General features: G+C 45.0%; 1 protein-coding gene across 4 annotated transcripts in view; it reads right to left on the reverse strand.

Moving 5' to 3' along the window:
* Positions 1–25,872, reverse strand: part of HIPK2 (homeodomain interacting protein kinase 2) — a 178,489-nt gene that overhangs the window by 13,504 nt on the left and 139,113 nt on the right. For 3 of the 4 annotated variants that reach the window (XM_081212221.1, XM_081212223.1, XM_081212220.1), the window contains exons 9-14: positions 23,365–23,486; positions 16,687–16,829; positions 13,626–13,805; positions 8,045–8,326; positions 1,567–1,814; positions 76–236 (exon numbers count right to left, since the gene is read on the reverse strand). In XM_081212221.1, the coding sequence (XP_081068347.1) occupies positions 76–236; positions 1,567–1,814; positions 8,045–8,326; positions 13,626–13,805; positions 16,687–16,829; positions 23,365–23,486 (1,136 nt within the window). The remainder of the gene's footprint in view (positions 1–75; positions 237–1,566; positions 1,815–8,044; positions 8,327–13,625; positions 13,806–16,686; positions 16,830–23,364; positions 23,487–25,872) is intronic. The other variant, XM_081212222.1, reaches the window with a different exon arrangement.

The following is a 25,872-nucleotide window of genomic DNA, read 5'->3' on the forward strand; positions in this document are numbered from 1 at the left end:
TTCTTGGGCAGTCTTGGAAAGATTTTGCAGGAACCTCCTGCCTGCCTGTCCTCTCTCCACTCTCCCTTTGCTTACCTGGCTGAGATTAAGAGGCTGCTGCTGCTGGAAGTGTGGTCCTGGCCGCTGCTGCCTATAGGCAATGGCTCCAGACGAGCTCCCTGAAGAGTGACCGCTGGTGGAGGTCACGATGCTGGAGGACTTCGACTTGTAGGAGGACGAGTGGTGACTGGTGGTGACTGCAGAAGGGAAAAGAGCATGCATTTATGGTGTCATGCATGCCTAACAGTCATCAGAAGCCTTTAGCTTAAGGCCATTCAAGACCTGAGAGGCAACTCTGTCCCAAGGCCATGCGTGGCACCTGACACACTGAGCTGGTTCACACAACACACTAACCACGAGAGCACGCAAACTCCCGGAAAGGAGCCTGTAGTCCCTCTGCTCCTCTCCAGGACTTTTTGCTGCTGCATGGTGGCAAGCTAAACTAAGGTTTGACTTACCACGCCGTGCCATCAGGAACTCATGGCTGAGATCTCTCCTCACTAAACATGAGCTGTAGCCAAGAACAAACGTTGGGTACAGCTTGTGGATTATACGGAGAGAACTTAAAACACTATGCATTGCTAAGCCAAACCACAGTTTAGCCTCTCACATCTGCAAATAGGAGCAGGGAGAAGCAAAGCGTTTGCGAGCTCCCTTCTGGAATGTCTGCAGTGGAGTCTGCTAGGCATGAAATAACTGCTAGGGACTCACTCCCCCTCCACCCCACCCCCCAAAGTCCCTTGGTCTGTATAAAATGAAATATTTTTGTACCACAAAGATAGGAATGGCCCCCCAGATGTTGTTGGACTCAAAGCCCAATCACCAATGACCATGGACCATGCCTGGGGCTAATGAAAGATGGAGTCCGTGCAAGACTGTTGGACATTGTTCTTGTTGGTTTTACAGATGGATTTAATGTATTGTTATTGCATCTTATTTTTACTTGTTTAGTATACCTCTGCGATATGTCTGAACCGAGAGTGATATATAAATTCTTTAAATTCTAAATAGTATTAGGAACAACAACATCTGAAGGATCACAGGTTCCCCATCCCTGCTGTATGACATGAATGAAATGCAGCAAACCTGCTAATAAAGGCCAAGTAGGGATTTGAAAGCATGGAAGACAGATCCTGAAGCAGAAGGGATTCTTCTCTAGGGTAGTGGTTCACAACCGTTTTCCCCCCACTTGAAAACTGCTGAGGATCTTGGTGGAGCAATTAATGTTATTTCTGCCTGTTGCAACACTCGTAGTGTGCTGTGCTACATGCTGTATGATTTTAAATTGTATCATTCTTGCTTCTTTCATTGCAATGGAATTGAAATTGCAATGCAATAAAATATGACAGAAGGAATAAAAGCAGCAATAAAAGGACAATTAAAAAGCAGCATGAATATTTAATCCAGTGGATTTACCATCTCCCGTCTTCAACCGCAAATCCACAGACTCGCTGTGGAACTGCTGAATGAAGTGGGAACTCCTATTCTAAGGCCTTTGCTTAACACTGAGAGATGTCGCCAACCTACCTGGTACCAAGTTATCACATTCTACTAACACCTCGCTGGCCTGCGTTTTCAGTGGCGGCACGATGATCGTCCGAGGATTGCCGTTGCAATGTGTTTCCGGCGCTCCCTTTGTGTCGTAGCTGTTTCCGTTGTTGTTCCCTCCTCGGTGCTGCACTGCATAGGGGCTGTTGTTGCCGGAGGAATCAGAGTAGGGGGAGTCATGCACAGTTACACAGCTGATGACATTTTTCCTTTGCTTAGACAGGGGGCTGCAAAACAAAACCAGGCCCTTCCCGCGTTAGGCTTCCGCTTGCGCCAGTGCATAGATGCAAACTCAGGGTGTCCTTTCAATGGCGGCACTTAACATTTATTACATTCTCTTTATTTTGAAGGCTCGTGAGACACACACACAACCAGCTTTTAACCTAATGACTCTCAAAATGTGAATACATCTCAGAGCTGAGGTAATCAATGTGGTGCCCTCCAGATGCTGTTGGACTACAACTCCCATGATCCCACGCTGACTGGGGCTGATGGGAGTTGGAGGCCTCTGGAGGGCAGGACATTGGCTACCCCGAACTTAGACCAAATGTTGATTACAGGCAGGTAGCCGTGTTGGTCTGCCGTAGTCGAAACAAAATAAAAAAAATCCTTCCAGTAGCACCTTAGAGACCAACTAAGTTTGTTATTGGTATGAGCTTTCGTGTGCATGCACACTTCTTCAGATACACTGAAATGCACACGAAAGCTCATACCAATAGCAAACTTGGTTGGTCTCTAAGGTGCTACTGGACAAATGTTGATTGTTTAGTTGATTTAAATTCAGTGTGTCTGGATATGATGCATTATCCCTCATTTTCTGCTTCTACATTCACTGTGTTGCCCCTCTCCCTAGGTTAGTGTGAACTCAGAAAGGCTAAGCAATTTTTCAAGCTAATCTGCCTGCAACAATGTGAAAGAAATTATGAGAAACTAGCATCAACCTCCCTTGTGTCGTGCTAGAAGTTTGTGACACAAAATACCCCGGCCTTTTTGGATTCACACTACTCTTCGTGCCAAATGACACTGAGAATTTCCCACAGAACACCTTCCACATTTCTACCTACTTTAGAGAGTAGGTGACTGCAGGAATTTGCTCAAATGGCTCATCTTCTGAAAGACACACACACACACACACACAAGCCCGACTACGGAAAACAGCAGCGATGTTTTGCCAATTGCATTACGTTGTTATAGCAACTGCAATTTTTGTAAAATGACGACAAGAAACAGATCGTGTATATAAAGAACTTGGCAATTAGGTATGTTGGCGGAAGCCATCTCACTGGGAGGCAAACACTGTAAAGAATCCAAATGGGGGTTTCCCAAAGCTTTTCAGTGCTAAATTTTCATATTCCCTCCATGCCTTTTGCTGCTGCTACTAAAAGGCTTAGTGTGATTTAAAAAAAAAAGCTACTTCAAGGGAAGCGGCATTTTTTGTTGAACTTCTAGTTAGTTGCTTGTTGCATTTATATTCTGCCTCTTTTTTTGCCAAGGCAGTTCACAATTAAAAATGTTAATGAGTAGCGCTAAATAACTTCAGGCTGACTTCAGGAGCTGATGGCAGCAATTCCGTAGCCTGGGCTTCCTGGCTTCTGCGTTCCCTCAGGGAACACAGGCCTTAAGTAGCCTCGGGGAAGGAGGGGGAGGTTTCTGCCTCCCTCACAGCACATAGGGCTTTCTTTATTAGCCCTAGGTAGCCCCAATAATTACCTCAGACCTTTGATGGTCCCTTCATGGGCTCCCCGGCCTGGGTTCCCTGGCATCTGCGTTTCCTCAGGACGCAGGGCTTGAGGAACCCCAAGGAAGATGGGGCTCACAGGGCAAACTGTTATTTTAAGTTGTTTAAAACTGTTTTTAACCATTGTGTTTTTATTGTTGTAACCTTTAGTACTGGGACCTTAGGGTAGGGTAGGGTAGGGTAGGGTAGGGTAGTAGTAGCAGCAGCAGTAGTAGTAGTAGTAGTAGTAATAGTAACTGCAGTTCCCACATGGGTTGGGAGAACCGAGTACAGAACCACTGTAAATCTAGAAATGTCACTACATTAAAGATGGCACTCTCAGCGCTCCTGGGGTAACAAGAGAAAAAGGTTGCAATTGTCCACAGTAGAGGAACAGTAGTTAAAAATCAAAACATTGTCAACACACCGGACACGTCCATCATCCCTAGCTACCAGAACCAATGTTCAGAGATGATGGGAGTTGTAGTTCAAAAACAGTTCGAGACCCAAGTTGGGGAAAGCCTGTTCTAGAGGGAGCTGTTAGCTATTTGCAGCTGTCAGAAGTAACCCAAAGGCCCAAACCAACAGTCCACCCTGACAGAATAGATTTGCTTTCCCATGCCAGCCCCTTTCCTGAATTTGCAGAGATAAAACAACAGGACCTTTCTTGTGTTCCTTGTCTCTCATCCAACGTTGGGGAAGGAACCCTTGCAACCCTGCAAGGAAGCTATTGAAGCTCTGTATATAAACGCCAAATTTATTAAAAGAGGTTTGGGCTCTGCGTTAGCGAGGCTATAGTCTTGGGTGCTGTTGTTTTATAGGCTGTGTATATTGGTTAAAACTCTTAATTGAATTCCGTGGAATTCTAGATGGAATTCTATTTTTGCTTTCGTGTAATTTGATGCTTGTGTTCACTGCTTGGGGGGGGGGTCCTGGTTCGGGTTAATAAGCAGGGTAGAGATTTGTTACGTAAATAAACAAAAGTCAAGAATTGCCCTTCCACACATCTCCTGAAAGGGCAGGGAAGGCTCTATCCTTAACTGTGCTCACTCATCCATTCTAAGAGATCGTGAGAAAATTATCGTTGAAGACCTTGCTGTCCTTTTTATAAGACTGCTGTAATCCTCCTCTTAACTTTTATATTTCGCTTTCTAAATTAGGCTAAGCTAAGTTTTCAAGCACAGCATACTGGTGAAAACCTCTGAACTGAAAGCCTAGTCACACATTAGTGATGCGGCGCTATGATAATATCACTTGAACAGCCAGCGCCTGTTGATTCCCAGGTCATTTATTTGGGCAAGAAATTGAACTATGCACTTGGCTAATTTTTAAAATTCATCTAATATAAATTCCACAGTATATATGACCTTCAGTTTTACACACTTATCCATTGTCTCCACGAGGTGGCACTCTTTCATTACGTTACACTCAAAGGCCCCTGGGTTTCTTATTGCATTCCTTGCTGCTGCTCATAATCATGAGAATTGACAGCAAGTGTAAAACGCCTATTGATTTAAAAACCGTTATGCAAAATGCATGCATAAAAATAGCGGATCGAAATGCAACCTCTTCAGCACAATCCTATATGTTTAGTTTGGAGCAAGTTCCAATGTGTTCAATGGACCTATTCACAAGTAAGTGTACATATAATCTGGTGCACACTTAGCTGGGAATAAACTGTACTGACTATAATGGGATTTACTTCAAATAAATATGATTGGGTTGCACTGTTAGCAAAGAAGTCATTTTTCTTAACCTTATAAAAATGCTCCATGTATCTCATTCTTATGTCACAGTAAACCATGGTTTACCATGCACGTGCAGATAACTCTTGTTTTGCTCCTCCCTGAGTGCAGGTGGGAGCAACAAACCACCACCCCTCACTTAGCATTTCATGCAAACTGGGGGTCATGGGTTAATTCACTTCAACAAAACCAAGGCCCGAAGCCACGGTTTGTTCTTGGCTTAACAACCATGGTTTGCCTGAGTGAAACAAACAATGAACTCCACTTCAGACATAAGACTAAGCTAGGGATCACACTGGGGAGCAGCAAAGCAGGATCAATCTTCACGTTTACAGTAAAGCATTAATTATGCTTTACCATAACTTGTGAACTGGGCCATTTTCATTTACAGCTTGATTCTGTGCCTGCTTAGATGGAAGTGTGTCCCACTAAATTCAATGGGGCTTACTTCCTAATAAAACCCTACACTTTAGGGTTGCCATCCAAGAAAAGACTCTGCATTCAGAAAATCTTGGAAAAGGACTAGATATTGTGCATTCACGTTGTTATTTCAATGTGAGAAATTCTTCCCATATTGCGTGGCATTTGTCTGCATCCTTATTTATAATAGATTGTTTTTGATATGGAACAAACATAGCCATATGAGCATCGGCATTATGAAACCCAAAATTAAGATTTTCCTGTCCCTGTAGCGATGTTTGGCATGCTTGACATTGTTGCAAGCCAGGGCCTAAAGGCCTGATCTGGATCCCATCTGGAGACTGAATTAATTTTCCAGGCACTCAAAGTATGTCCAGGATATTAATACAGTGACTTTGGGTTATTTCTGGAGCAAATTGGGGAGGGGGGTGTGGGGAGAGAAAGAGCTAATCCCCAATTATCTCTGAATAGGTTTCACAGCCACCAAGCAGCACTGTGCATTGCCTCTATGCATACACAGCCTAACCTAAACTGTGGAGCCTTCAGAATGCTGACATAGCTAAATGTTTACTGAACATAAATAATTAGGGTTTCAGAGTGTTAGTTTTTTTCAGAATAATGGAACTTTCAGACTAATGGAACTTTCCATAACATGGCTGGTTGTTCATACATCATGATTCTGAGGCACCCCAAATGCATGAAACAGAGGACTATCTGTAACCAATTAGAGACACACACAGAAACCACTGCCTTATAAAATGCAATGCATCATTGCACTAATCCAGTGACTTGTGTTGTGTTGTTATGAATATGAATTGGACGCATGAGAATTTCATCGAATCCAATTCCGCATTTGTTGTTTATTAGTATTTCACATTTTATTTCATCCTTCCTCCATGAATCCCCCACCATGCTAACTCTCACAACGACCCTGTGAGGCAGGTTAGACTGAGAGACAGTCAGTTTTGAACTCAGGTCTTCTTGCTCCAAGTCCAAACTACTTTAGCCACTACCCAACATTGACCAGAACACATAGAAAGAATAGATACTCAAGGTTGGCATGTTCCATTGAAATGAATGGGGAGGCAGTGTTGGATAGGGGAGCACCTGTGTGTAGGGGAGCCCCAATGCATGGAACAAGATCAAGACATTTAATCTCAACTCATTCTTTACAGAATTAATCTTGGCCACCAATTTCTATTGCATTTAGTGCCTTTTCCCATTTTGCTATGAAAATGTGAATTTCTTCTCCCAGGAAGAACATCACGACAAGAGGGAAATTACCCTGGCCCCATCCAGCAGCCGGAGAAACTGCAGGGAGCTATCTTCCCACCTCATAGGGAAGTTATAAAGTCCTTGTAAACATGGGCACAGCCAAGGTGGGGCAGGGTGGGGCAGTTGACCCCCTCAAAATCAATAAAAATCCATAGCTAACTGAGGTTCTGCCCCCTAACAAAAATCCTGGCTAGGCCCATGCTTGTAAATGCCTGAGTTGGCTAAGAACTAGTGTCTGACTTTCATTCCCCCTGTCTTCCCTCCTAATCCCTTTTCCTTTTGTGTCATGTTTTTTAGATGGTTAATCTGAGCATAGAGCCCATTTTATTGCTAATAACTGTAAGCAGATCTGGGAGCCTTTTTGGCTGAACAGTGGAGTGAAAAACCCTACACATTAAATTTAAAAAGTAAAAAAAAATAGTTCTAGCATTTGACATGTTTCACTAGATGTATGGTTAACCTATGAAATGTGTTTTGTAAGGTATAGTAAAGAGCAGGAAAATCATGGGCCTTTCACACCTAGCACACACCAGTGAATTTGCTCTGGGTCCAGCAGGAGCCCTGTCTAACTGTGAAAATTTCCACCTTTAAAACAATATTAAGAGCTACAATTCTTAAAGAGTTCCCTGTGCAGAGTGACTGCTTGTTAAACAACTCTGGGAATTGTAGCTCTGGGGCTGCCTAAGAGCTCTCGGGATGCTCAAAGAACTACAGCTCCCAGAATTTTCTGGGAGAAGCCATGACTGTTGAAAGCACTTTAAAAGTAAAGGTAAAGGGACCCCTGACCATTAGGTCCAGTCGTGACCGACTCTGGGGTTGTGGCGCTCATCTCGCTTTATTGGCAAAGGGAGCCGGCGTACAGCTTCCGGGTCATGTGGCCAGCATGACTAAGCCGCTTCAGGTGAACCAGGGCAGCACACGGAAATGCCGTTTACTTTCCTGCTGGAGCGGTACCTATTTATCTACTTGCACTTTGAAGTGCTTTCAAACTGCTAGGTTGGCAGGAGCAGGGACCGAGCAACGGGAGCTCATCCCGTCGCCGGGATTCAAACCGCCAACATTCCGATCGGCAAGCCCTAGGCTCTGTGGTTTAACCCACAGCGCCACCCATGTCCCAAAAGCACTTTAAATGGCCGTTTAAATTGATTCCAGTGAGTGATGTTAATGTAGCCATGGTCTGACGGACCAGAGTTCTAAACCTCTCACTTCCTCTCTCTTGCACATGCCTGCACATTCAGGTGTCCCCATGTGTGAGGACAATGTACCCATGCTCCAGCAAACAGGCCCTACACCTCCTCACCTGGTGGGTGCATGTTTCTGCTCCTCCTCCTCGTCTGTGTCACTGCTGATCGTGATAACGCTGACGGCAGGGCTGGGTGTGTCGGGGATGACAATCGTCTGCCGTTGCCGCTCCCGTGTGGTACTGGAAGCCCCATCACCCCACCCACAGGTGACAGAGGTGCTGCAGGCAGGGCTGTTGTGAACCATGGCGCAGCGAGGGGGGGTGTTCTCCTTTACTCGCTTAGACCGCTGTGGGGAGCTGATCGTCTGAGACGAGGACACCTCGAAGTTGGATATATTTCTGAAGAGAGACAAAGAGACATTTACATGCACACAGTTCCACCGCTGCAACATCTTTTCTCCACTCCTAGGTTATGTACATTTCCTCACAGCACAGTTCCGTGCATAGGAAACACAGAAATCTCTATATACAGAGTTAGGCCACTGACCCACCCAGCTCATGTTGCATCTGCAGGCGAGGCAGTGGATGTGCTGGACTGTCATCTTGCCTGGGTAATGGACTGGATGAGAGACAGCAAACTGAAATTCAGTCCAGATAAGACATAGGCACTGTTTGTGGGTGGATCGGAAGGATGGCAGATTGCCTGCTCTTGGTGGTATTACACTCTCTCTGAAGGAGTGGGCATGTAGCTTTAGGGTTCTTCTGGATCCTTTGCTGTCACCTGAGGCTCAGGTGGCCTCAGTGGCATGGAGTGCTTTTCATCCACTTCAGCTGGTGGCCCAGCTGTGCGCTTATCTGGACAGGGATAACTTAACTCTGTTCTGGTAACCTCTAGGTTAGATTACTGCAATGCATTATATACATAGGGCTGCCTCTGAAGTTCGGAAGCTTCAGGTGGTGTAGAATTCAGCAGCCTGGCTGCTCACCAGGGCATGAGAGTTTGAGCATATTACGTCAACTCAAAGTGGTGGTTTTGACCTAAAAATCCTAAAAGGGCTAAGGGCTGCAATACCTCGAGGACCTCCTCTCTCCATATGAACCTACAGGGACCCCAAGATCATCCTCTGAGGCCCTTCTTCACGTGCCTCCTCCATAGGAGGTCTGGAGAATGGCAACAGGAGAACGGGCCTCTTCTGCAGTGAGTCCCCGCTTGTGGGATGCTCTCCCCAGGAAGTTTCGTCTGGCGCATTCCTTATACTTCTTTAGGCGCCAGGGGAAACAGTTCTCTTAAACCAAGCATTTGGCTGATTAACATTCTACGGCTTTTTAAATGTGTTTGTGGGAGGGAAGTTACAGTGGTACCTCGGGTTACATACGCTTCAGGTTGCAGACTCCGCTAACCCAGAAACAGTACCTCGGGTTAAGAACTCTGCTTCAGGATGAGAACAGAAATTGCGTGGCAGCGGCACAGCAGCAGCGGGAGGCCCCATTAGCTAAAGTGGTGCTTCAGGTTAAGAACAGTTTCAGGTTAAGAATGGACCTCCGGAACGAATTAAGTACGTAACCAGAGGTACCACTGTATTGTTTTGTGTTTGTTTTATTATTTATTTTGTGTTCTCTTCTTGTATTTCTATGTTGCGAACCACTCTGTGATTTTCGGATGAAGGGGGGGGGTATATAAATTTAAGAAATGATGATGATGATACTGGCAATTGCTCACAGTTGCATAGGGCAGAGATCCCAGGCATTACTGTTATTATTGTTGTTACTGGTCCCTCTAACAGCAAAACATTACAAGTGTTCAAAGCAAGTCAAGTTTTGGTTCTAGAGGAAACACTCTGCAGCCAGGCTTTGTTTGAATTTTCAGTTCGGTCTGAGAGTGAACAAAGGGAGTAGCTGGAATGTATCAAAGGGAGGGAATTATGGACATATCACACTGCACCGAGTCCTTTGCATAACAAATGACTGCACAGTAGCATTCATGGTGCTTGTTGAATACCAATGAGAAATATAGAGCATTCTTCTCTCAAAAGAAGCATATCACTCATTGGGTTACAATAATGCAAAGTGGAGGCCGCGGGAATCGCACAGTCTGCAGGGGCCTGGTCTCCTCTCCCACTTCCCTGTGTAAACACTACAGATATGTAGGAAGGGGGGTGTTTTGGTAGCCTGAAATGTGCTAGAGAGCATGTTCCCCTTTTCATTAACTAACCAGGCCTTTGCAGCCTCTGCTCTCCATTTCACGTGGGCACAGAAGGCTGGAATGCACCCAAAGTAAACGAAACAAGGGCAGCAGAGAAAGGAGAAGGATTTAAAGCAGCCGATTTGTACGGAGACAGGGACTGGCTGTAAATTCATTACAGGTCCTCTGGCCTTGGCCAGGGCAGAGCAGAAACGCACACTTCTGTGTTCTGCAAAGTGCAGATCCATTTCAACTCCTCTCTTTCCCATGCTATTAAGAGGGATTTTAGTGTTCATTAAAAGCAATGTTTTGACAGATACGTCGATTAAATTCCACCCACAAAAGAGGCACAGTGTAGTCATGCAAATGGCTCAAACATCTGCCATGACAATGTGCCTCAACACCCACTTGGGAGGAGTTTGATTCAGTCTTGGGAGTGGTTTTAATACGTGCCCAGACATTTCGCCCATGCAGTTATATCTGCTGTGTCACAGGGCAGAACCTGGCTTATGTTTTGCAGTGCAGAGAGCCAAACTAAGGGAACTGGCCAACTCTCTCATAATTTCTCCTTTTACAGATTTTGCATTGTGGGAAATAACAACAGCCACTCTTCCAGTCTAAGGTATTATCCTTGCACCCAGCAGTCACCTGTTGCAAGCACAACTTAATGCATTAATTTAATGTTAAGTGTTTATAATCCACATTCCAACAAGGAGTTCCCAAAGCAATAAAATCATAAGCACTGTAAACAAGTATGTTAAAAGCACACAATCTATATAATAATCCAATAAATGCAACAGCAGAAATAAGATACAGGCTGCATTTGCACATAGCATAGACTATTAATAGTAGAAAACAATCACATCTCTGATGGTAACGAAACCTGAAGCAAGGTTCATTACTGGACCTCAGGGAATGGGCAGACATATTTATTGATTGATTAAATATCCATTCCTACCCTTCCTCCCAAAGAAGCTATAGAAGCCATAGAACAGGGATGAGGAACCTGTGACTCTTCAACTGTCGTTGGACAGCAACTCCCACCTTTCCCCTGGTCATTGGCCACTCTTGCTAGGAATGATGGGAATTACAGTTACGCAACATCTGGAGGGCCAAAGGGTCCTCACACCTGGACTACAACCTCTATCATCCTTGGCCACTGGCTGTGCTGGCTGGGGATACTAGAGGTTCACTATCCCTGTTATAGACTGGGACCGAGGAAAAACTGAGACATTTCTCACTCATTCAGTCAAAAAACATAGGCCAAACATATAAAGACAGAGACAGAGTATTCACTGGCAATCGTGGTATTTCATCTATAATAGAAGGGGGCACAATTTTGAAATTGAGGCAAGCCAGTCTTGATGCAGTGAGACTGCAGTGTTTTCATATACTCACATTTTATTTTATCTTTCTTTTTTTAAAATTAGAGGAGAGGGGAAGTGCACAGCAAAATGGTGTCATGCCACAAAGCAATCAGAATAGGAATGGACGTGTTAACTGGGTGAATGATCTCCTTTCCCCACATATAAGACTGAAGGTATCCAGGGGGTATTTCATAGTGTGGGTAATGGCTTCTGTTTGTTGCAATGTCACTAAAATCCCATCTTCTCAGAAGCCTATTCATAGTAGCAAGGTAAGGTAAAGGTAAAGGACCCCTGGATGGTTAAGGCCAGTCAAAGACGACTACGGGGTGCAGCGCTCGTCTCGCTTTCAGGCCAAGGGAGCCGGCATTTGTCCACAGACAGCTTTCTGGGTCACGTGGCCAGCATGACTAAACCGCTTCTGGCACAAAGGGCCATTTACCTTCCTGCCGCAGCAGCACCTATTTATCTACTTGCACTGGCGTGCTTTCAAACTGCTAGGTTGGCAGAAGCTGGGACAGAGCAACAGGAGCTCATTCCATAGTGCGGATTCAAACTGCCAACCTTCCGACCAGCAAGCCCAAGAGGCTCAGTGGTTTAGACCACAGAGCCACCTGTGCCCCTAGTAGCTTTATATCCCCAGTTTAAACAAGGAGAGAAAGGAAAAGAAATAATTAGAGATCATTAGCAGAATACCCTTGAAATTGCAAGATACTGGTAACTTCCAAGAGTCATTAATCTGCGGTAGTTTGTATAATCCAGTGACTTGTCTGCTTCTTATGAATGATATGATCATCTCAAACATAAGGCATAAGGCATCCTCTGCCATCACACTGTCTATATTTATTTAACTTGATCTGCTCTCTGTGTGTCCATGTCTGTGCATATGTGTATACACACGCGCGTGCACACTCATTCGCTGAAGCAGAAATAACAGGCCTTTAAAAGTGGTTCAATATTCTCCTATTTTGCCAAGACATCACTTTAATGGGTTTAAACAGGTCCAATTGCATAGGCTTCTGTTGGAGTGGCTTTCAAACTTCCTCATGGGAAACAGAGCAGAACCTTCTGCAGTGCGTGTGGAGTATGCTAATACTTAATACTCAAGTCCCATCAGAGAAATTCTAAGCCAGAGGGAAGGAACTGCTGATGCACCATTTGCACTCTTGTCAGTCCCCTCTCCCTCTGCGGCCATTCCAAAAAAGGTGGCACATCAGAAAATGTAACTGAAGCAAGTGGGATCTGAAACAAAATACCTAGGGGCAGGCTGCTCCTCTTCAGTGTTCTTCCCAGACACCACACCATCTTCCTTTGCACTCCATTCTCTTCTGCCTTGCCCCCATGTCCCTCCCCCCAACAACAGAGTCTAAGCATTCTGGGGCTACTGACCATGCCTAGTCCATTGGGCTCCTTGGGTTTTGTTTTTTACACCCTGTTCACCCCCCCACCAATATTTTCCCTACATCTGCAAACCTTGAGGTCCTACTGAGCAAGCTGGTTTTTAAAATTAAAAATAAATAAATTATTTTTTGCAAATCCACGAATTTACTTTGCAGCCTTTGACAATTCCCTCTCAGACCTATTGCTTCGTCCATAAATAAGAATTACAGCAGCCTAAAGGGTCGTTCCAGGGCAGCGCCACCTCTTAATTTTATTTGTATACTGCCCTCCATCCATAGATTCCAGGTGCACAACACAAAAATGCAAGGTGAAAAACACACACACACACACACACACACAAACACATAATGAAAACAAGAGCAAATTAATAACGCCCACTCATCCACGTTCCCACATCACATTAATTTCCATGTTTTGGTAAAGGCAGCCTGATGTGCAGCAGGGTGGTATGCGGGGTGCCTTTACTGAGGTAAGAGGAAGCAGATGGATTTAGGAGGGTCAGAAGCCCCATTCCTGATCTAGTCCAGGGAAAGGGAATCTGTGTCCCTCCAGATGTTGCCGGACTACAACCTCAACCAATCCTGACCATTGATCATCCTGGCTGGAACTGATGGGAGTTAGGAGTCGCAGCAACATCTGGAGGACCCCAGGTCTCCCACCCTGACCTAGTCTCTCACCTTAACCACAAGGCAGTGCGGCGGACAGAAAATCTCCCTACTTTATATCATCCCCCCCCCTTTCCGGTGCCTACCTTGCTGATGACTGGTGTTGTTTATTCTTCCGAGAGGAGGTGGTGCTGGTTGGCTGTTGCCTCATGACGTGAGCGACACCCACGTTTAAGGGCTGGGCTGCTGGAAGGGTGACGTGACTTGCTAAAAGTGCTGGCTGTTGCATGATGGGATTGTAGTGGCTTCCGTGAGCGTGTGTGCTCCTGCGAGAAAAACGGAGAGAAAGGCGTTTTGTACATTTCGAGAAGAATGCTCATGAATGAATGGCAAACACAACAGCATCCCAGAAAGCTCAATGTAGGGTATTTCAGCGCTGGCATCAGGCTTTTTTAGAAATACAGTCGTACCTTGGAAGTCGAACGGAATCCGTTCTGGAAGTCCATTTGACTTCCAAAAAGTTAGGAATTGGTGATTGGCTGCAGGAAGCTCTTGTAGCCAATCAGAAGATGCGGAAGCCCCGTCAGACATTCGGCTTCCAAAAATAGTTTGCAAACCGGAAGAGTCACTTCCGGGTTTGCGGCGTTCATGAGCCAAAATGCTCGACTTGCAAGGTGTTCAGGATCCAAGGTACAACTGTACTGACTTGACCAATGGCTCACATGAGGTTTAGCCACAGGCTAGTATTCTTTTCAGTAAGACGCACTGCTCAGTGCTGCAGGTAGGTAAGTTTAGATTCTAATCAGCCTTATGGGGAGCGAATTACGGGCTCTTTAGGCAGCAACACGCTTTCTTTCACTTACTGCAACATGTGGCATGGCAGCCCTGCTGCATATGGGGCCCATCCTGCTCATTCTGCTGCGTGGGTCCCTGGACATCTCCCCCAAAGTTCTGCCCCGATGGCTCAACTGACACAGCCTCTTGCACTGCCATAGTTCCTTTGATGCGCACTCGCATTACAAGGGCAAGGACTATTTCTGACAATGGATAGAGCAGAGGGAAGACAGCAACGTGGGAGGGATACCAGGGGAGGGGCGGAACTCCACCAGAATTCCATCTGCCTGCTGCAAGTTGCAAGCTTCCATTATTCGCCTCGGCACAAAGGCTTCAAAGAGGGCAATAAATAAGTATCAACTTCCCTCCGCGATTCCATGGAAGCAGTTAGCGACCCAAGAACAAAACTGCAGAGAGCTTCTGCGGCGTGTGCCGACGTACAGAGGAGAGTCGTCCCTATACAGCTTTTAAGAAGCATTTAATGGGGGAAGCAAGCAAGAGGAAGCTCAAAGATCATAAAAGGGCTGCTGCCGGTTGCTCTTTCTGAGAAGTCATTTTGCTACAAGCACAGAGGCTCAGGAAGCACTCCTGGAGAAACGGTGGCTTTTATTAATGCCTTATTCTTAGCCGCTTGCAAAGATCAGTTGGGTGCCAGGTAGGAGAGGCAGTGCCAGGAATCTGAATGTTTTGTCTGCAAAACTATATTAAACGGTTTGTTTAATATAGTAATGCATCCCACAATGTGTGACTTGTGAGAAATAACCTTTTCATTTCATTTCTTCTTCTTTTTTTAAGAGTTTATGTGCATGTTGACCCTAGCCCATGAGAGCTGATCATTTGCATCTATTCCCATATTCAAGACTTGGCTTACAGCATGTTAAGGTAGCAGCAGGTTGAAGGTTGTTATGCACAAGCTTTCTAAGTAAGCACCACGTACATTAGGTTGCTTACCTTTAGTGCTGCTGAAGCACTGCTTTTCTGCAGTTAGCTGAAAGCGTAATTAAAATGGAAGTTCTGCTCAAGCTCTTAATATAGTACTATTATTATCCAGTAGCTTCCTTGCCCATTACAGTACTAATATTCTCCTATTATGACTATTCACAAGTTAAGTTCCACTCAGAAAAGACCCCCAGCAACATTAATTAAAAGCTTCCTCTTTGCAGGTCCTGCCTAACTTATGGCAACTTGCTGACTGCAGCTGGAGGATTTGTGATGAAGAACGTCTTGAATAGCCTATCTTAACTGCCCCAGTGTCAGTTTCTGTACCCACATGAAGGATTACCAATTTCTTCTAATTGCTTTTTCTTTTTCTTAAACAATAAAATACACTCATTCTCTTCACATTCCACCACGCCAATACTGTACTCTCCAATGAATTATGCCCAACATCTCAGCATTATTCCCAAAATATGGCAACACGCTGGACATATGACTCTAGTGGTGGCATAGTCAATGTTGAGCAGAGGTGGGCAAGCAAAGTACTACTAAAGCTTTTAAGGGCTCATGTGCCTTTAATTAAACATTTTCTGTTTGCAGGTCTTGCCCAGGCAGATTGGCGCCACACCTGTGTTATTGTTGCAAAAATATCTGCCAAAACTCTGGCCTGAAGAGATACAAGACACTCCTGAAAACATTGCAATAAAACAAAACCGACAAGTTTGTCACTCGGTCGCTACATAAAAAGAGAGCAAACAAATTTCGGGAGAAAGGGCTAGTGTAGAATTAACTTTCATTCGGTTCCCTGGGACAAAAAGTAGGGAAGTAATCAGAAGAGTTCAAGGTAGTCATTCTTTTTGACCAGGGATGACTTTTTCACACAAGATAAATAAACACGGCTACCTATCTACTACTTTTTCACACAAGGTTATAGTCTTTGGCCTAGAAGACCCTGGAGTGAATCTTGCAATTTTCAAAGCAGTTTTCTTTATGGGAAACAGCTTCTGCTGTTTGTATTAAAAATGTTATACATACACAGTAGCAAAAGGTGGGGTGGTGGCACTTAGCCGACCTTCCTGCAGTGGAGTCACTGTTGGTTAAGAGGAGGGAGAGTGGTAGGGAAAAGTGGCAGGGAGGTTGACACTGTGCAAACACGCCAGCAAGAACAACATACTAGCTCCTGCTGGTGTGTTTGCACAGTGCCAACGTCCTCACTGCATCCCTCTCCCTCTCTGTAAGCAGCAGCGACTCCACTGTCAGGAGGTTGGATAAACAGCACCACATCCTGCCATTCACTACCATGCATACGAAACAAGCACCCGCGAGTTATGTGCTTAGCTCATGCAGCCATTATGCAATAAAGATGGGATCACAGATACTGAGGCTCTCACGAAGTTGGTACCTTACAGACAGATACAAGTTTTCCTTCCTGTTTACCTCCAGTCTGCCAGGGGCTGGGTCCCTGCCATGGTCTCCGGAATTACAGTTGCATGCTGGACTGAGGTGTGGGCGGCTACCCCAGTCAGCTGTTGCCAAGCTGGGGGGAGCAGGATCTGCTGAGTACCGCTAGGCCAGGCTTGCTGTAGAACAGAACGATCACAAAATTCAGTGCCAACCCGTACTTTTTAAAGAAGCATGTTACAAACTATACCACACAGAACAGATTCAATATAAGTCGGCAGGGGAAAAAATCCCATGGAACTAATTCAAAGGCAACAAGCGTAGCTCAGCCAGTTTTGGACAAGGCAAAGAGCAGCATGCTATAAAGTCGAGAGGACGTCAACCCAACTTTAAACCAAGGTCTTTTCAAAGAAGCTGTGAAGACAAAATTGCTGGTATTAAAAGCTTAAGTACAAATGCACGTTTCTTATCTGTTGCAGTGGAAGGAGCGTAATCCTAGGCAACAGGACTTACTCTCTTGTAGGGGCTGCAACGCTAAGCAGACTTACTTTGGAGTAAGTAAGCTCTATTGAACTCAGTTAGCTTCTGAGTAAATATGCACAGAATCAGGCTGCAAGGGTGTTTAGGGCTGCACTCCGACCTCAAAAGTCTGTGTTCAATGGGGCTTACGTTTGGGAAAGTATATACGGCACTGGATTTCACATGCACACCTACTAGGGAATATGCTTCACTGAACCCAATAGGACTTACTCCCAGGTAAGTGTGCACAAAACTGCAGCTATTCACCCTAGCAGGCTTGCACAGGCAGCCATACACTTTTACTCAGAAGCCCAAATGAGTTCAAAGGGAGCTGGATCAGGCCAATGGCCCATCTAGCCCAACACCCTGTTCACACAGTGGCACCAAGATGCCCGTGAGAAGCCCTCAAGCACAATGGCACCTTCCCCTCCTGTGGTTTCCAGCAACTGGTATTCAGAAGTGTTTCTGCCTCTGACAGTGGATCACTCCTGAGTGGATCACTTCATAGGATCAGACTCCTCCCCCCCCCACATCCTTTATTATTTTATTCACATTATATACATTCTTTACAACAAACAACTCCAAAATAAACAGACAACTCCAAAATAAAATCATATGTAACAAAACCATAAGTCTCATGTTTTCATTTACACTCTCCGATACCTTTACTTGATATTTCTTGCTGCTTTCTGCTTTCCTTATAGAATCTTTATGAAAATTTAAATCTCTTAGATCCTATACCAATCTTTAACAGTTTCAATTAATCCCTTCACCTCCCTCCCCCACAGCCCAGTACGTCCCTCCACTATTCACTTTATTTGTTATTCCATCCTTAATATATTATTGCCCTATCTCCTTGCGCCTTTTAAACTTTTGCATATTAATTTTGAAGCTCCAGCACCAACTTTTTGCATGTATTCCTTAACGCATTCCCACTCTTTATTAATTTTTTGATTAGAGTAGCCTCTAATTGATGCTGTTAATTTTGCCATCTCCGCGAATTCAAGAAATTTGATTCTCCATTCTAATAATTCTGGTATTTTATCAGTTTTCTAATTTTTTGCCACAACGATTCTGGCTGCCGCGGTTGGGAAAAGGAATACATTCCTTTTACATAGGATCAGACTCTTGAGTGGGATATTTGAGATGTTACAGTTTGACTTCGCCCCCAGAAGGCACACACTTCCATTTTCTCCCAAGCCGGATGAATGCCAACCAAAACCCATGTGCCATTTGACATCAGTGACTTAAAAAATGTCATGGGGACTTTTGAAGTAACATATTATTATCAAGAAAGTGTTCGGATTGTGAAATGTTAGGTTCCATCAAACGGGCGCGAAGTCCTCTTTTCTTTTGGTATCTTCTAAAGTGGTGCTAGGAGGTGCCAAGGCCTGTTCCGTGTGAGCAGCCTCACTGCCATGTAAGCATAATTCTGCACAGACTGTCACCTAAGACATGCGCAAGTGTCATCTTGCTCAAATGACTCAATTTTGGAGTCATATTATATTTTACAAGTAGGTCACATTCAGATTCCCCCTGCATGACACGGCAGGGCAACTTAATCCCTTCTGAGAACAGATTTAAGAAATGCATGTGCTAAAAGATTTGCTTGCTCCTGGAAACCAAGGGTGGCAGCTTAATACCCACAGCTGCGAGCACTCAACACTCCGAAGGCCGAAATTCTCCACAAAAGCACTTTGGATTTTACGCTCAAAAATAATGAATAATTTGTTTCAGGCGTTCAAGAATTGGGAGCAGGCTTTTTCCCTAGCCGTTTGCATGGAAAAGGTTAACTGGGAGAATTCAGACCACTGGTTTGACTGGGGCACCATCCATTTCCATGGCTAAGCACTCATTTTGTCCTCAGATAGCCACATAAAGACTTGATCCTATGCATGCTTACTGAGGAATTAGCCCCACTGGGTTCGGCCTGATCCTACACACACTGACCTGGGAGTCAGCTTCCCTTAAAGTCAGCAGGACTTGCTTCTGAGTTAATATGTAGAGCAGAGATGGGGAACCTATGGCCCTTTGGATGTTATTAGACTACAACTCCCATCAGCCCTGGCCCTTGAGTTTGCTGGCTTAGGCTGATGGGAGTGGGAGTTCAACAACATTTAGAGGGCCACACGGTCCTCACCCCTGGCTGCCTATGGGTTTCTATCCAATGGTCAGCCCGAACATTAGGCAAAGTTTGGTGACCACCTCAGGTAGCTGACTCCGGGCATCATGAAAGGGTAGCACACTGTTATTCATTTGTTTTTATTATTATGCTTTTACTGCCAGTGACTTTCTCTCTCAGGTACCAAAATAACGTGGCTGGTCTTGGGTACTAAGCACCCTCACAGGGAGCGTTGCTTGCTTTGCCTCGGGCAGCACAATGCCATTGTGGGCAGCATGGTAGGGTGCAGGTGTTCACCTGACCTCCTGGCAGGTGAGCTGCTGCTGCTACTTACCAGGAGGAGTGAAGCAGCAGTGAGGTCCACAACATTCAAACACACTGCTGCTGGTGTGTTTGCATTACGCTGCCCTCCCTACTACCTCATTCCTCCCCTCTTGTTAAGTTGCCATGATTCACCTGTTGTGAGGTTATAGAAGTGTTTCTGCCTTACCATACCACCTGTGACTGGCAAAATGTATTGAGCTGGCATTAGTCTACATCCTCATGAAAAACCCTGATCTTGTGATCTGTGTGTGTGTGCGCGCACGCGCGCGCACACATACACATTTCTTTTCCAATTTTTAAGGAAGAAATTCAGGTTCTCTAATGCAAAATCTGATTCCCCTCCCCACCAAAAGGACAAGCCCCGACCAGGAATCATGGCGGTCCTACCTTAACAGGTCATATCTCTTTAAGAAGCTGCAGCTATGCTTACAAAGAGTGCAACCAGAGCTGTCTCTCACCTGTACAGTCAGGCAAACTGATATAGTTGCCTCGTGTGGGTAAAAACAAATCCTAAAAGGTTGGATGTGATGACTGATTTTTCACCACCTGCTCCAGGAGTTGCATGCAGCACACTTCATCTGACTTGCATATCACATTTCCTGCAATCAACATCTCTGAAGATAATATACCAGCTTCAGCCCATCAGTCTTACCCTTCCAGTGATGTTGGGCGTAAATATTTCACAGTATCAGGACGTTAAAGCAGGGTTGCTATTTCCCCCCTCCTGTCAGAGGGGGAAAGCCACATGCCAAAAACTCAACAGGCACAGCTTTCTACCTGGTGGCATTTTTACACTGGGGACAGCTGCACCTTTTGAATTATTGTTTGTCATGTAGCTCTTAAATGCACAGCATCTCAAGCTAGGAAAGAAGGTGGCAACTTAGAAATGTTCTTCAAAGAGGTCAGTTTCTAAATTGAGAGCTGTCAGGGCTTAAGCATCCATAGATGTCACAGCCTGTGGGCCAGAAGGCCTTTTCCCAACTTGGTGTCCCTTTAAATATTTTGGCCCAAAATTCCCATCATCCCTGAACATTGGCCCATGCTGGCCAGGGCTGATGGAAGTTGAAGTCCAAAACACCTGGAAGGCACCAGGTTGAGGCTGGCTGTTACCTGTTTCATGTGTTACGTGGAATTTATTCCTTTGACCCTCTATATTAATTGTTTATTGCGGTGATGTTTTGAAACTCTAGATCCTTGCTTGGGACTACCTGTTTCGTTCGAAAAGTTCAGGGAGGGGAACCTATGGCTCATTGGACGTTGCCGTACAACTACCCTTCTGTCACCTGTCACAATTAATCATGGGAGTGGCCCTTTATGAAAGTGCAGGAATAGTTTTTTATTTTTTTTGGGCTCCTGCAGAATGTAAAAATCCCAGGCTGTGCTCACACTTCAATCTTTAGCCACTGTTTAAGTGGTACAATGATTCTACGGACAGCCTCCACTTCTGCCTTAGCGTTCAGCTTAGCCCCATGTTTTGAGCCTGTCTACTGGGATTGCCGGGACGCGGGTGGCACTGTGGGTAAAACCTCAGCGCCTAGGACTTGCCGATCGTCAGGTTGGCGGTTCGAATCCCCACGGCGGGGTGCGCTCCCGTTGCTCGGTCCCAGCGCCTGCCAACCTAGCAGCTCGAAAGCATCCCCGGGTGCAAGTAAATAAATAGGGACTGCTTACTAGCGGGAAGGTAAACGGTGTTTCCGCGCGCTGCGCTGGCTCGCCAGATGCAGCTTGTCACGCTGGCCACGTGACCCGGAAGTGTCTCCGGACAGCGCTGGCTCCCGGCCTCTTAAGTGAGATGGGCGCACAACCCTAGAGTTGGACACGACTGGCCCGTATGGGCAGGGGTACCTTTACCTTTACTGGGATTGCCAGTTGTATTAAGGCCAACTGAGAAGTCTGGAATATGTTTGGGGGTCTGATTTTTGAAACTGTACACGCTCACAGCCAGATCATTTCACACGGTGCTTCTGTCCAAATATTTTACATATTTACGTTTGCAAAATTCACTTACTTTCTTTTAGCTTTGGAAGGAAACAGACCCTCCTCCTTTCTCGTTCGCCCTTTTGAATTGCTCCCATTTATTTTATTTTTAAATGAGACGGGTAGGTCTGTCTTTCCACCCTGCCGCTGCCGCCCCCCTTCCCCTTGAGTGTACCACTTGGAAAAGGATGGCGTGCTTTTCATGGAGGTGGACTTCATTCATGTCAAAGAGGCAGCTGCTTAACAAAGACTCTTCATGGGAACAGGAGGCACCACTTAGTTAATGAAAAGGAAATCAGGCAAGCTTCAAGTTCTTTTCCATACTGCCTTTCCCAGATAAGCTGGGCTGGCAGCAGGCAAAAGGAAAAGGACTGAACTAACACTCGCCGGAATGCTATCCAGGCAAGGCAACGCTTTGGCAGGATTTTGGAGTCTGCTGATGCCTGAGAACGCTGGAATGCTCTGGCATAGAGAACGACATTCGCTCTGACGCACTGATTCAAATTGAATTAGTCTGGGATACAAGGGGGCTCATATAATGGGATGGTCAGAGTCCCCAAGGCTGCATACGCACGACTACGTTTAAAGAACACGGCTTTCCCCAAAGAATCCTGGGAGCTAAAGTTTGCTATGGGTGCTGGGAACTGTAGCTCTGTGAAAGGTAAACTATAATCCCTGTGATTCTTTGGGATGCTTTAAATGTAAGGTGCGTATGCAGCCTAAGTGTCTGGCAGCTGTGGTCGAATGCCCCACACCCTGCCTTATAAAGAGGCAGACCTTTGCTGCACCTGACCTAAAATGACCTCTGCTATATTCCTAGTACCCCATGTTCAGTGATGTCATTATTAATATTTAGACTTTATTTCCCTAACACAATGAAGAGAAGATGTAGAACAGATCGTTCATCCTCAATGTCTTTTTTTTCTGTCTTTGGGACAAGTGGATTTAAAAAAATGGAGAGATAGCAAATTCTGTGAAACTGCATGGTGTTCTCAGGCGCCATTAGACTGAGTTCATAGACCACTTAAAGAATATACAAATTTGTCATTGACACCAGCGCAAATTCATAGGAATCTAAATGAAACAAGGTCAAGAAATATTAATATATAATTAACAATTTTAATTCGGCAATCACAATGAGTAGGAATCATTAAATGTGAAAAAAGGAATACCGTTGTGTTGAGGAATCATCTTATTAAATGCACATGTTCCTCACTGTATTTTCCTATGCCTTTTATTTTATGTCTCACACTCATAAGTTTTTAATTAAAGTATACACACTATACCTCGTAAACTTCTTCCCCACCCCTAGCCCTTTTTGACCCTTTTCTAACCCCTGGGTTTTTATTCACCCTGATCCCAGGGGGTCAATAGTGACAGCTTTGGGGGATCTGCATTAGTGAGAGTTTCTAGGGAATTAAAAGCTGGTGGGTAAAAAAACTGCAGCATCATGAACCCTTTAATAGTCAAAATCCAAATTAGCATCCACACACAAGTGGCACTCTCCTAATTAAGAAACTGAAAAAATAGTTGCTCTCTGCATCCAGTTCTTCGCATTACGACTGACAGCTTACAGTAAGAGCTGTTCAACAGTGGAACGGACTTCCTCGTAAAATGGTGGACTCTCCTTCCTCGGAGGTTTATAAGCAGAGGTTGGGTGGCCATCTATCATGTACGATCTAGTTGAGATTCCTGCATTGCAGGAGGTCGGACCAGATGACTCTCAGGGTCCCTTAACAACTCTACAATTCTACGGTTCTATTCAAATTTACCTGTGCTAAAAGTCCTGGCTGGATCTGAAGGGGCTGAGCCCCAGGAGCCTGAGTGACGATTGGAACAGCGTTCTCCATCCGGACTGAATACCCAGCATGCTTTGAAGGGGACGTCTGTAACCCTGTGAAAAGAAAAGATAAAAAGTGTTAGCCATCATCAGTTGCTTTTCTAGGAACAAGCACCTTAAATTCTCCTGGGCAACTCTTCTCTCTGGCCAGAAGGACTTTCTGGTTGTCAATCATGCCATTTTATCACATCGAAACCTGCCATTTGAACATGTCTCTTCTCACATTCCATGCGCTGGCCGAAGCGGATTATTCCTGGTTTTCTTAGGCGAATAAATTGTTATCACTCAGAACCATAGGCCAGAACGATTCAATACAAATAGAAATAAAAAGCACATACAGAAGCACAGGTCAACGTAACGTGTTTCACTAAACACGCATACAATAAAAGAATTGAACTGTAAGGCTTCCCCACCTGAACACAGGGCCCACAGACCCTCCACATAGATTAATATATGGGTGCTACAAATACAAGGGAGAAAAAGAATACCTCACTCACCCCACTAGGACTTTTTTTGAAGGCTGGCTCTGCTATTTCCAGCAGTACCTCAGGCAAATAATCATTAGAAAGGAAATTACTAGCTTTAGATTTCATAAAGCTCAAAACTGTAATTCTAGCATCATCACCACCACAGCTCAGATCTATCAATTTATTTCAGGAGAAATTTGATTTTCCACTAGCTAGCTTTTTCTTAGGCAGGAAGGAGTTTCTCCTTTGTATTATTCCACCTTATTGCTCTCCACAGAGTTCTCTGCAGTGTCTATACACGGTTATAATAATATGCCAACCTAGACTGGGCATTCAATTCCAGTTGTGGCCTAGCCAATGATAAGCAAAGCTAGACCCACTAAGCCAGTTTCTAGCATCTCTGAAAATCAGGCTCTACAATCCTGTGAATGTAGACTATACCTCAAGCCAATAAAGGAGGCTCTTCAACCCAGATCCTTTTTGGCTTCCCTCACCATTTGAGGCGGGACAGACGGTTCCTGCTTGGTGGTGGCACCCTTACTGTGGAATGCTCTCCCCAGGGAAACTTGCCTTGCGCCTGCCTTGACATCTTTTGGGAGCCAAGGAAACACGTTCTTCTTTTCCTGGACTGCTTAAAATCCACTGTGAATTAATTTTATGCAGACTCCTTTTATGCTACTTCTGCTGATTGTTTTAATGTTGCTGTTTTAATCTGCCTTGTTGTAATTTAATATACGCAATAACACATTTCATACACCATACGCTCATAAAAAAAAGAGTCATACCCAACCTTACAAAGGCTTAGTGGTTTTAACTTTTTGTAAGTCACCTCACCCTGGGAAGCTGTTGGAGAGTGAGGTATAAATCCCTGTGATAAATTAAATTAAATAAACAGAAATGAGGACCTGCCAACTCAGAGCAAATATGCTGCATTCGGAAGGCTGAAAAAAGAATAGTGATAAGAATATAAGTGAGTCAAATGATATTGAAACACTCTGTGAGCGTTCAAACTTTCTTAGTTGATCTTGCACTGTGATATAGGAACCACCGGCGGTCACTTTGCCCTTTCAAGTCAACCCTGAAACCGCAATGACAGCAACAGAGGAAAGCCAGATGGTTGTGACGGTAACAGAGGAAAAGCCAAGTGATTCACTGAGCTTTCCATCACATACTGAAGAGGCCAGCTAGCTTCAGTGTAAATGTTAACACACAACCAGGCAGAGCTACATGTTTTTTGGGTGGGGTGGAGAAGTGTGGTACCTAGTTGAACACCAGGGGCTGGGAACCTGTGGGCCAAGACTGACCCACAAAGGGGTCCAATTTGGCCTGCAAGGTCAGTTTACCCAAACCACGACCACCCGCAGACACCACCGTGTGCAGTTACTAAAAAGAGTGCTGCTGGAATCAGCAAGTCCACCTTTTTGTCTCCTCCCCAAAATCACCAAACACCCTTCTCCCTGCCCCAGTCTGGGACATATAACCCACACAGGGTTTTGCCTCTTTGGAATGGACCACTGGGAAGTGGGCATGGTGGCTTGCCTTCAACAGAAACAAATTTAAACAATTAAAACTTTAAAAAATCCAAAAACTGACAGGAAGAGAGTTTTAACGCCAAAAAGCAACACCGGGACATTCAAGACACAGGGCCTGGATAAGAAAAACAACAACAGCAAAACAAGGCAGAAGGAACAACAAAAAAGGAGGCGTGTTTCCATTCCCTTCTGAAAAAGAGAAGAAATTCTGTGCCTGCGGTTTTTTTAATCTGTTTATGTTTTGTGTTGCTTTGAATGGTTGCTACTGTCCTTGAGCCGTTGGGATGGGGTGGAGTAGAAATTAAGCGGAGTCAATGCATCTATTTTTGTGCCACTTCCCAATAGCTTCCCAATACAGGCTGGCTGAATGCCACAGCTGAAAAAGAGACATCTCCGTCTCCGGAGGAAGCGCCGCCTGTTGCTACACACAAGGGGAGAAAT

Source organism: Podarcis bocagei, assembly GCF_964188305.1.
Source record: "Podarcis bocagei genome assembly, chromosome: 10".
Lineage (NCBI taxonomy): Eukaryota > Metazoa > Chordata > Lepidosauria > Squamata > Lacertidae > Podarcis > Podarcis bocagei.